The 12,172-nt window shown below is 41.6% G+C and overlaps 1 protein-coding gene across 1 annotated transcript; it reads right to left on the bottom strand.

Annotated features, from left to right (window-relative positions):
* Positions 1-392: 392 nt before the first annotated feature.
* LOC309715528 (carotenoid-cleaving dioxygenase, mitochondrial-like) lies at positions 393-11,060 on the bottom strand. Its single transcript, XM_082548727.1, has 12 exons — positions 10,636-11,060; positions 9,023-9,206; positions 8,725-8,936; positions 8,264-8,379; positions 8,064-8,166; positions 7,418-7,546; positions 7,156-7,316; positions 4,983-5,150; positions 3,602-3,739; positions 2,778-2,960; positions 1,832-1,942; positions 393-1,067 (listed from the first exon to the last, which is right to left on the bottom strand). The coding sequence occupies exons 1-12, from the start codon at positions 10,661-10,663 to the stop codon at positions 951-953; spliced, it is 1,650 nt and encodes a 549-aa protein (XP_082404853.1). The 5' UTR covers positions 10,664-11,060; the 3' UTR covers positions 393-950.
* Positions 11,061-12,172: the final 1,112 nt, after the last annotated feature.

Below are 12,172 nucleotides of genomic sequence, written 5' to 3'. Positions count from 1 at the left end.
ACTTAGTTTTAATACAATTTTCAATTCTCAATTAAAAAGACCCCATTGTTATGTAAAATAGGGTCTGTTTAGTTTAAGTGATTTGTGTGACACTTAGTCTATTTATGGGCTTAATGTATACTGTGAAACAAGTAATCTGAACAAAGGTAATAACAAATTAACGATTAATATCTATATTAATGTCAAGGATGCAAATTTGATTGCTATACAAATTGTTATAATTAGCAACACATGTTGACTTTATAAAACCTGGGGCCTTAAATGTACCACTTGCCAGTAAAAGACTGTAAAAGAATATTTGATGTGAGGAATCGTACTTATGTACATTATTCTCAACCATGTGTTTTGACTGATTCAGTGTGTGAAAAGAATCCAGACACTTCACCTCTGAAAAGTGTTAATGTTGAAACTTTAATTAAAAAATTATATTTTAAAAAAAACAGTACAAAAGTCAGATTTGTAAAAATTTTTGGAATAAATTTCTTTTAAAAAAAACATTTTGGCACTTGGGTGACCACAGATTTACTTTCAACTGTACCCTACAAGTCCTACCAGTCGAAAATCCATCCAACACTGATCACACTTCACTTGACAAAGCTACCTACCTCCTAATTCAGAACAAGCTAACAGCTCAGTCATTAGAGTAAAAATGGGACAGCAACCTCCAACGTCTATTTGCAGCAAACTACTAAAGAGAGATAACATAATCTTACTGGATATGATAAATCCGGTTATTGTAATACTCAGCACACTGCTTGTATTGTCAGTGAAATATGGTGATAACATAATGTCTGGTGATCCTCACCTGTAGTGAATATCTGTAGACAGTATATATGTTAAGCATAAAAAGCAGCAGCAACTCAGTACCATCTGATATATAACTGGCTAATGCTTATTGATGCGTTGTATTCATGGCCCATGAATCATGGGGAGTCTAAAAAACAAGAAGTTTATGCAGAGGCACTGAAGGTACCGTGGAAGCCATAAGCCATGTTAATAGGCACATAGGCTCTTCCTAGCTCTTCAAAAGTCTTGGCATCCAAAATCAGGAGGAAGGTCCCTTTATCCTGGAGAGAAACGATTGATGGCGTTAACACACACACAAAACAAATCACACTTCTCTACACACCACCACATAGTGAAAGACTTCACTTAGGTTCAGTACACCAGGTGGAGGTATGCTTGAGAGGTGTGCATGTCTTTAGAATAGCAGCTTTGCTTAAATTCAAGGACCAGAACGCATTGTGTGTACAAAAGAATAATAAAAGGGTCCTCATCCAGTGTTTCAGGGGTAATTAAAACTGATTAGGATTTTAAAATAAACAGACGGGCAAATGAACAATTGACATTTGCTATAGGGGAGATGGACACAATAGCATAATGCTCAGTTTTGATTCAGGCTGCCCAATGTGCTGTCAGGAAGACGGACACTGGGATGTAGTAGAACACCATTTTTGGGAAAGAAAAAAAAATCTTACGTTACTCAGAAAATCTTTTACTGGCACCATTAATGTAGCCAGCAAGTGCACTTTCTGCCATTAATCTTGAAGGCTTTAGAAAGTTCTGTTTTTAAATTCCAAAAATTCACTCGCGTAAATTCAGCAATGAATATTTATGACTCTGCTCGTCACCCACATGAATATTTATGATAGATCGTGTCCAGCTGATTAAAGAATTTGAAGCGGAAAGGAATCAAGCTTAGGCGGACTTGCAGACATGCTGGTACCTCAAATTCAGGAAACCATAAACCTCTGATAACGTCATGAGACACAACAAGGTTCAGCACATTAGGTAGATGTATTTGCTACGTCTGTGCAGCCGAGACTCTTACCTGTGACGGGGTGAGAACCACCGAGAGGATGACACCATCATCTTCCTCCACAGCATCAGGTGACGGCACAAACACAGGCTCTGAGGGGTAGAAACCCTTCTGGTACCAGACCTGTGGATGATCATTTTCACAAGTGTCAGTGTTTTTTCAATTTAACTCCACATTTTAAAGTTGCTCTTGTTCGCCATCTTAATTTTGCTTCTTCAACTACTGGCTCAGTTCCAGTCTGGCGCGCGCGCGCACACACACACACACACACACACACACACACACACACACACACACACACACACACACACACACACACACACACACACACACACACACACACGAATGCTCCCAGAGCAGCAAATTGCTCACACTGATAATCACAGTTGCTATGGAAGCAGTCAGGATGTAGTTAATTTTTCCCAATGTTACTTCTACATTTTTGGCCAAGTTACGTTTAACAAGAGTAATGGTTTAATATTTCACGTGTAGTTCATCTGAGGCATCGTTTTGCCTAGTTTTAAATATTTTTTACTACATAAAACTTTAACTCTGAAAGATCATGAGCTTTTACTGTGACAGCCCAGATGTAGTTGAATGTATAGACAACTGTCTGCAGCAGTGTAGGAAGACAGTTGATATTAACCAGAAAGAAGCTGCAATAAACCATCCATCCATCCATTCGCTTCCGCTTATCCTTTTCAGGGTCGCGGGGGGCGCTGGAGCCTATCCCAGCTGTCATAGGGCGAGAGGCAGGGTACACCCTGGACAGGTCGCCAGTCTGTCGCAGGGCTAACACTAAACTAAGGGCTAGCAATAAACCAATATACCATTTAAATTATGTTAACTAATAATTTACACAGTATAACAGCAGTGAATGTGATCAAATTCACTAACGCTCTCTCATCGTCTCTCATGTTTAAATGAGGTGGAGCCCTTTGCACAGTATCATACAGACCTTGAATGTCTTGTCCTTCAGGTCCATCTTGAGCAGAGAGTCTCCCACCAGATGTCTGAAGCCACAGCCGTAGAAATAACGGTACGGATGTGTGTTACATCTGGCGTAGTTGATCTGCGGGAACTCCAGGCCACCATACTCATGGAGGTCTTCTCCGTGGAGATCCTCGTGCTGGCAGAACACCTATTGAAAAAGAGGATGAACTACCACCTAAGGTCAGTCGAGCGTGCGAGCTCTGTGACCATGAGCTTCACCTTTAACTGGACTCATGTTCCTGCAACCTAGTTATGTGAACTCTGATTGCCATACATTTGTTCTAACATACTAGAAATTATGTAAACTTCCATACACACAGGTCAAAAACTACACAAACTGCAAAAATGATAAAAATCACTACAGAAACATCTCTTAAGATAACAGAATAGATTTTGTGCTGATGTTACCCATCAGTCTAAATATCCCAAATTCACTAATCAGTAGTTTTACAAATGTAGCGGTTACTTTTAAGCAGGCTTTTCTAATTTTATGAAAAGCCTTTTTTATGCGTTTCAACCCCCTCCCAAAAACCTAGTACTCATTTTGTTAACTTAATTTTCTGCATCTGTTCATACCGTAGTGTGGCGTTAACATTTCTACTCAAGGGAACGCTTTACTTCTGCCACTTAGATTAATTTCAAAATAAGAAGCTTAATATTTTCACTGCCTGCTTGTTGACTTGTACAACACTGTATGAGTTGTCAAGACAACTCATTTCTGGTTACTGCCTCCAGCATGTGTGCTACAGGTGAACTGTAAATGAAGGCATGAGCAAGAAGTCAACTCACCTTGTCGTCACCGATTTTGACACACGATGCATTGCTGCAGGGTCGAGTGTTCAGGTTCTGGTCTTTTGGGGTTTCATTGGTCACATGCAGTGGCAGAACAAAACGCCGAGGGAAAACCCTGCACAAGGTGTTGTACACCTGAGAGGAACAATATTTGCACATTTTAGATATTTGGTTAATTCAAATCTGAACAGACTGAAATCCATAAAGCTAACACTGAATAGCTTTCTCACTAAATTATTTAGTAAATTAGCAAAGCCGATGACTCTGCAATAGTCGGCCTCATCACTGATGGGGACGACAAGGAGTACAGAGGTCTGACCCAAGACTTTGTGGACTGGTGCCAGCTGAACTACCTCCAGATCAACGCCAGTAAAACCAAGGAACTGGTGGTAGACTTCCGCAGGCACAAGCATTCTCCACTGCAACCACTGAACATCCAAGGTATGGACATTGAGGCTGTGGACAGCTACAGGTACCTTGGTGTTCATCTGAACAATAGACTGGACTGGACTCATAACTCAGACGCCCTCTACAGGAAAGGGCAGAGCAGGCTGTACCTGCTGCGGAGACTCGGGTCGTTTGGAGTGGAGGGCCCACTCCTGAAGACCTTCTATGACTCTGTGGTGGCTTCTGCTATCTTTTATGGCGTGGTCTGCTGGGGCGGCAGCATCTCTGCTGGGGACAGGAAGAGACTGAACAGGGTGATCCGAAGGGCCAGCTCTGTTCTAGGATGCCCTCTGGACCCAGTGGAGGTGGTGAGTGACAGGAGAACGGCGGCTAAGCTGTCATCCCTGTTGGACAACATCTCCCACCCCATGCAGCAGACTGTGACAGCACTGAGCAGCTCCTTCAGTGGGAGACTGCGGCACCCACGGTGTGGGACGGAGAGATTTCGCAGGTCTTTCCTCCCCACTGCTGTCAGACTCCACAACAAAGACTTTAACTGATCAAGCACACACATCCATACATATGCAATAATACCAAGTGCAATAATCCTTTCTGTCATCGTTGTATTTTTACTCAGTTGTATATAGTATTTGTATTCTATTTTTATCTTATTGTATATTTATTTTATTTTATTCTACTGTATATAGTATTTTATTTTATTCTATTCTGTACAGTTGTGTACTGTATTTATTCTTATTGTATTCTAATTTTTGCCTCATAACTTTTGCACTGTCCACTTCCTGCTGTGACAAAACAAATTTCCCACGTGTGGGACTAATAAAGGTTATCTTATCTTATCTTAAAGCCAATATTGTCTTCCCCGGTTATAAATATTTATTATGCCAAAACTTAAGTACAGTGAAAAAAAAAAAAAATCTGTTTTTCTTGCTACATTTATTTTGTAACAATGTGTTCATGCAATTATACTGACCTCATCCAGCGCGTCTCCTGATTTACGCAAGTTCTGGATGAGGTAGTTGTTGATGGCTTGGCCGTCGTCGGAGCAACACATATCGAGGATCAAGAATCCATCCTCCTCAAAGGCGTTGATTTGATGGAAGGTGGAGAAGGCTTTGGTGTGGTACTTCACTGAGCTGACCTGCGGTACAGCGTATACAGTTACAGAATTTCTGTCAAGTACTTCATTTCGCTGTAAACTACAAGGACACTCTCCTTTAAGGACAGTACTCCTCAACATCACCATCACTTATTCAGAAGACAAATTATGTTAAAAACTTTAAAATAAAATCAACATGGAGTAATAAAAGCTTAATATGTACACACAACATGCTTATTACATCTGTTACATTACATTCTGAATCACCTAGTTTTCTCTGTGTAGCCCTTTAAATGGGGCCACTCTAGGGAGTTTTCCTACTGCAATGTCATTGCAAATTTGTGGCGCTAAGCAGAGATGAACATTTTCAGCCTAGGTGGCCCCCTAATGGCCTGGAGTGGAATTCAACCAATGTTTCAAATCCACACCCAATTTAAACGGATTCTGTCTTTGCCTCTTTTTACATTTACATTACATGCAGGCTTGCTAGTTCTTGCATAATCAATCAACAGGAACATCAGTTGTTATTGTATATAAATATAATATTGAAGTGCAGTTAAAAAAATATATTAACAGTCGCATCCAGTGGCGGTCCTAGCCTGTTTGGTGCCCTGGGCGAACACTCCCTCTGTAACATAAGGTATTGTTTTAGTCTGTTACTGTTCCTACTTTTACCATTTCTTCTTGGAGCAACTGTAACGGGGATTAGGGATTAATAAATGGCCTGTATTTGTATAGCGCTTTACTAGTCCCTAAGGACCCCAAAGCGCTTTACACATTCAGGCATCAACCCATTCATGCACTGGTGATGGCAAGCTACATTGTAGCCACAGCTGCCCTGGGGCGCACTGACAGAGGCCCACCTACTGGTGGTGGTCTGACCACCACCAGTAGACAACAGGTGAAGTGTCTTGCCCAAGGACACAACGACCAAGACTGTCCAAGCCGGGGCTCGAACCAGCAACCGATTACAAGGCGAACTCCAAACTCTTGAGCCACGATCACCCACATAAAGTATTCTGATTCTGATTGTTTCAGGATGACCTGCCATTATCCAATGACACATCTGCTTACCTGTATCTTTTGCTCGTTTCTCCTCCTCTTCTTTTCTCTTTTTTCTAAACTGAGGACCTGATGGCTTTGAACTTTTCTTTTCCATCTTCCAGTGGTTTTAATTTTGCACTGCAGTATGAACACCTATCCCTCAACCCAAGGATCACCACAACATGATCTAACACACCTACACCTTAGTTCACAGATTCACTTTGTCTAGGGTGCATTTCTGAGATTTCTGAGACAACCAGGATTCAAATCAAGAATACATAATGGACTTGGATTTACAACATTATGAATGAAATGTGCTCTATTTGGCCCTCCTCCCCTTTCAATGGGTTGTGTGTGAGACTTTAAATCATCAAACTGTAAATTTTAAATTGTTATTGATCCCTTTATCCCTGGTCCTAAAGGGTATGTTTATTTTCTTACTCTTCTTATATATATTGTTTGTTTACTTGCACTGCTGTAACTGGAGCCTCGTCGTCTCGTCTCTGGACTGTATGCGGAGATGACAATAAAGTTTACTTTGACTTCAGCAGCGAGCAGGCGCACCGAGGGCTCTCGCCTCACTTTTCGTGTATAGAATTTCAAAAAAACATCGGTGCAAATTATAAGTCTGTATCATAATGTCTGGTGTTTTCGTCTTTGTTGGTTTGTTTTTATTTTGTTTTATTTTGCGAGTTGGTTATTAGATGCTGCTCCAGCCGGTCAGAGAATCCCCCGCCGCCCCGCCCTCTCCTCCCTGCGCCGCAAGCAGCAGGTGCACCTCGCAAACGGAGGGCGCCCTTACTCCCAGCAAATGGGCGATAGAAAACCGATCGGTGCCTATGCCATTCCCAATATGCGCTTGCTGACGTCGGGGCAGCATGAGTACGAGCATTTTCTTCTTTTTTTTTTTGCCGATGCCCGTGATGCCGCCCCCCACCATGATGCCGCCCCGGGCAACCGCCCGTGTCGCCTGTATCTAAAACCGCTACTGATCGCATCTCACCTCGCCTGTGTGCTTGTTCACGAGGTGGAAGACTGTCTCCTGTTTGGGATCCCAGTAGATTCCATCACTCAGAGCCTTCCCTCTTAATTTACATGTGACTATCTTCAGCAGGTCCATCTTGACTGGCTGCTCGATGAACACCACGTAGTTCTCAGACATGGCTGGAAGCAGGAAGAAAAAGATTACCAAGCTTTGCAGATGAGGGTAGCAAATGGAAAAAAAAAACAAGCATAATGAGTGGTACCCTGGTGTGCTGCCTTACCAAAGCTGTGGTAGTAGGAGGGATGGGACTTGTTTGCAGGCACAATAGAACAGAGGATTTTGGCTCCTTGCAGAGTGTCTTCGCTTTCCGTCTTCTCAGGAGGTACTCTGATGATATTGTAGAGGACTCCTGGAAGGAGAAGTGTTTTACAAAAAATTGTTCCATCCATTTTCCATCCATCCTCTTCAGCTTATCTAATTCAGAGTTGCTGAGGAAGGGGGAGCTGGAGCCTATCCCAACTGTCATGTGTGAGAGGCAGGGTACGCCCTGTACCGTTTGCCAGTCTGTTGCAAGGATAACAGAGACAGACAACTAGTGATGTCTATGGCCAATTTAGAATCAACCTAATTAACCCAACCCAGTTAATCTAATGTGCATGTCTGTGGACTCTGGGAGGAAGCTGGAATGCCTGGAGAGGCAGAGATGACGCACTTTCCACAGAAAGACCTAAGTCGGCCAGTGGATTTGAATCCAGACACTTGCTGTGATTTGACACTGCTAACTGCTGCACCTCCTTTCTTCCAACAAAGTACAGTTCATTTCTTTTTTTCTAAATCAAGATAAAAAATAAAAATAAATAAATAAATTTTAAAAAGCCATGTAACTGTGCAGACTTTAGTGTGGATACTTGACTCAAGGAACAAACCTCTTCTTCCATAGGAGTTGCCCATGTTGTAGGTGGTACCATCTGGATCATAGTGGGGGTGAGCAGTGGCTCCATTTACTGCAATGAACTTACTCCAGTCCACCTGCAAAACAACAGAATGATAAGGATGTATACTATGTTTATACCAGACTACACAATGACAAAGAAATGCGTTTACTGCACATAACAAATGACATTACCTTCTCTAAAGTTTCTAGGGTCTCTGGGTTCACTCTGTGCATGAAGTTTGTCTCTGTGCTGACATAGTAGTCCCCTTTGTATTTCACAAAGCTCACACTTGCATTGTCTGTGGGTTCTGTAGCAAAGACAAATAAAGGATGGCATGTTTTTTTAGGACTGAAAGCTTTTCTCCTTTTAAAGAAATTGGTCTGCTATACGATTTACAGTTTGTAGTTATACTGGAGGGTCCAGTGGGAATGTAAAACATTTTATGCTCCCCCTGGTTCCCCACTGTAAACTTGGGTATATACAGAACACTTAAGAAGCTCCATCCCAGGAGGATTTAGCAAAGCAAAGTTATAAACTTGATTTTATCTCTAGCTGTCGTGGCTCTTCTGCTTTTTTAAATTAACTGCAGCAGAAAACCTGCTTTTTGATCCATTATGCACATATACTTCATCCCACTGTCTTATTTACTCACCAAACTTCTCAAAGCGAGAAAGGAATCGCTGGAAGAAGTTTTTACAGGGGTCGGGCATGGCAAGCGTGCCAAACTCAGACATTATGATCCGGTCCCGCTCGCTGTTCTTTTTGAAGGTATCGCTCTGCAGGAACCGACTCATGTACGTCACCTCACCTCTCTCAATCTTGAACTGGTGCAGCATGGCCATCCCATCAAACCAATGGTTGTAGCTGTCATGAAACACAGATGTTAAGGCTCGACTCCATTGTTATAGAAATGTTCATTTTGTGCTTTGCAGCAGGTCTTTATAACTCACTGTGTTTCTCCAAACTCAAACTTCCCAGGGCCATTGCGGAGGAGTTTGCCATTGATCCAGGAGGGAATGGTTCCCTCTAATTTGGTAGCTACTGGCTCAGGGGTCTCTTCAACAGAGCGGACCAGGGCAGCAATTGTCTCCAGCCCCTTCAGTACCTTGCCATTGTGGGCATTTTTTGCCTGATCTGAACCCAAATGAAAGAATGGACAGAAATTACCTTTCTTTAGTGCAACTTTTGCTTTACACTTCTTACAGTTGGACAATATTTCCCTTTTACTTAGTAACTGCTGTAAACAACATTTCTGGCAACCCAAGTATAAACTTTACTTTACTGGCAGTTCTGCATGCAGCTCAATAAATTAAGAAAAAATAAGGAATGAAAACAAGCACTCAGGGTCAGTGCCACATTAGAGCTCTTTAGTTGCCCAAGCTTTGCTTCTGAGCAGAGTTTAAACACATTTGGCTTGGAAAGTTTTACGTAACACTGTTTGTCCTTCTGTCAGCATCTCGGGGATATAAAAAAATAAAAATAAAATAAACGACTCCCCAACTTTCACCTTGATTAAGAAACATTTAAAACCTGCCATTACTTTTTCAAGTGTGCATTTACTTGTCTTTAAAAGGTCGTTCATTTAAGTGTCACAGCTACTAAAACATAAAATATAAAGTATAAAATAACAGTGACATTGAAATCTGCTGTTCTAGTTTAGGGTGGTCCTTTGTTTCAGAAAAGCTACAATAAACAGCTCAGTGCCCTGCTGAGATCTTTAGGGAGAACCCCGTTTAACCACCGCTTCAGATCCTCAGTGAAAAAGTCACCAACTGCTTCTCTGACTCCAGTGTTAAAGACGCATGACTTAAATTATTCACAACAGTCAGCTGTACTGTTACCATCCACCCCTGCCACTACTGACAGGGAAGGGCTTCATTTTTACAAAAGCAAAAGCACATGATTGTTTAAACAACAGTATATTCTGGAGATCCACTCAGAGAAATTACAATGTACAAAAGTTTCATTTCTGGAGTTTGAGACAATGACAAACATGTCGCTTTAAGCTTGTTTATCCAAATACACCCAGTGCTGTACTACTGGGTGACAAATTAAAGAAAAACCTTGAATAAATCGGTGTTGAAACGATTAGTTTGATGTGGAGGGAAATTTTCTGCTATAAGTTATGGCTAATTATATTTGGCCTACAGCAGACGGGCTGTTACAAAATCCCCATAAACGTGGCGGTTGTGCTGTAAACAGCTAAGCAGCAGATATCCAAGTCTCCGATTACAGCCTCAGTTCTACTCTGTTTTCTGGTAGTGCAATGCCTGCCGAGTTTTTCATATGTGAAATTAAATCCACACATGCCAACGTGAGGCTGAAAGAACACTCTGTACTGATATTACTCTACATACAGTCACAACCGCCCATCACCGCGCTCAACAGTCCAGCTGATTTATAGAGATGCAAATATGATAAATGCGATTTCATCAAGTGCGCTTCAAATGCTCGTGGCTTGTAAAACGTGCAGCTTCCTGTAAGTTATGAAACCAGCAGCGCATCGTTCTGTGCAATCTGAACTGTATTACTGTACAGTATTCACAACAAGGAGGAAGCTTACCTGCACGCTCGAGCTTCACAGATGACATGACAGCTGGTGGATGCAGTTCCTGATTTCTATATCCGTGTCCTGCTAGACCACAGAAACCCACTAGTGTGCGTGGAGCTGCGACAGCAGCCTGCAGCGATAAACTGCGTTATGTAAGCTATAAGAGAGAGAGAGAGAGTGAAAGAGAGAGGGAGAGTGAAAGAGAGAGGGAGAGAGTCATTTGTGCCTGCCTGGGCTTGCAGTCACACACGGTGCTAACAAAACAGAGGTTATGAAATAAGGTAGGCAGAAAAAAAAGAATAAACATTTACAACAGCAGCTACATACAGGCCTATACAATCATAAGCTACACCTGCTTTAAACCACGTGGTGTGCTAACAGGTGATTTTCCAGGTTTCTATGTTGTATGTCTAACATCTTTGCTTAGGGGCCATGTGACACATCAAACTTATTGGTAATGTCACAAGAAAAACAATGGTGTGCTTGGTTTCAACGTAACTTTATTCTTTCATGAGTTATTTACAAGTTTCTGACCACTGACCACAGTGTTCAATGTGCTGCCCATTGTGTTGGATTGTCAATGCAACCCTCTTCTCCCACTCCCACTCTATAAATGTGTTTCTAAGGCCACAAGAAGCAGAACAAAGGCAAGGAAAGTCTGAGAATCAAATACACAGGAAGGTGATTAGGAAAGTGGAGACAGCTGAGGACACAGCGGGGACAAATCAAGAGTAAGAGAGGGGGAAGCAAAACTGAACATAGTGCACAAAAGACAGGAGCTACTAAAATAAAACAAGAGGCAGAGACAAAGACAAAGCTGACATAAAGAAAAGTAAACAAACAGACATGACTGACTTTACAGGGAGACACTAAAGGACGACACATGGGAAAGAGTTAAAGGAAACAGGAAGGGAAATCACTAAATATTGCACAACCAAGATATGAGTAGAAGAGAGATAAATGTCTTAGTACTTTTTAGGAGCACTTTAGACAACTTATTTACCTCCAAATGTTTTTAGCAGCAAGCAACTGACAAACTATGGCAGTAGCATCTATGCTAATGCAATTTATCTTAACTGTTCTCCAAGTTAAGGTTTGCCTCTACTCATTCAAAACATAGTGTAGGTGTAATAGAATATCGTTGGCAATTGAGGATAATAAACATAAAACAAGACCACTCAGAGAGCGCAACTCCCCCTGAAGGTCAAGGGCTAAGGACTAAAGCCTTGATGTTTTTATTACATAAAAATTCTGTTTTAAGGAGCTCAGACAAAGAAAGTGCTTACTGCATCACCCCCCCCCCCCCCCCAATGTCTCCCATGACTAATATATTGCTTTAATATACACCAATAAGAACAATATAGAATATATGAATCAGGCCTCCAAAACTTTACTTTACAGTTATGGGTTGCCGATCACTTTATTCCTACATTTATGTGTATCTATAACATTATATATATAGTTTTTGGTCAACTTGTAAAACAGATCACTCTCATTACTCTGCAGAAAACACTGGTGAAAACACAGAAGTACGCAATTAAATCAAGAA

This window comes from Aulonocara stuartgranti (assembly GCF_965226115.1).
Source record: "Aulonocara stuartgranti genome assembly, chromosome: 10".
Lineage (NCBI taxonomy): Eukaryota > Metazoa > Chordata > Actinopteri > Cichliformes > Cichlidae > Aulonocara > Aulonocara stuartgranti.
Note: the sequence above shows the minus strand (reverse complement) of the source record. Positions and strands in the feature narration are given on the sequence as shown.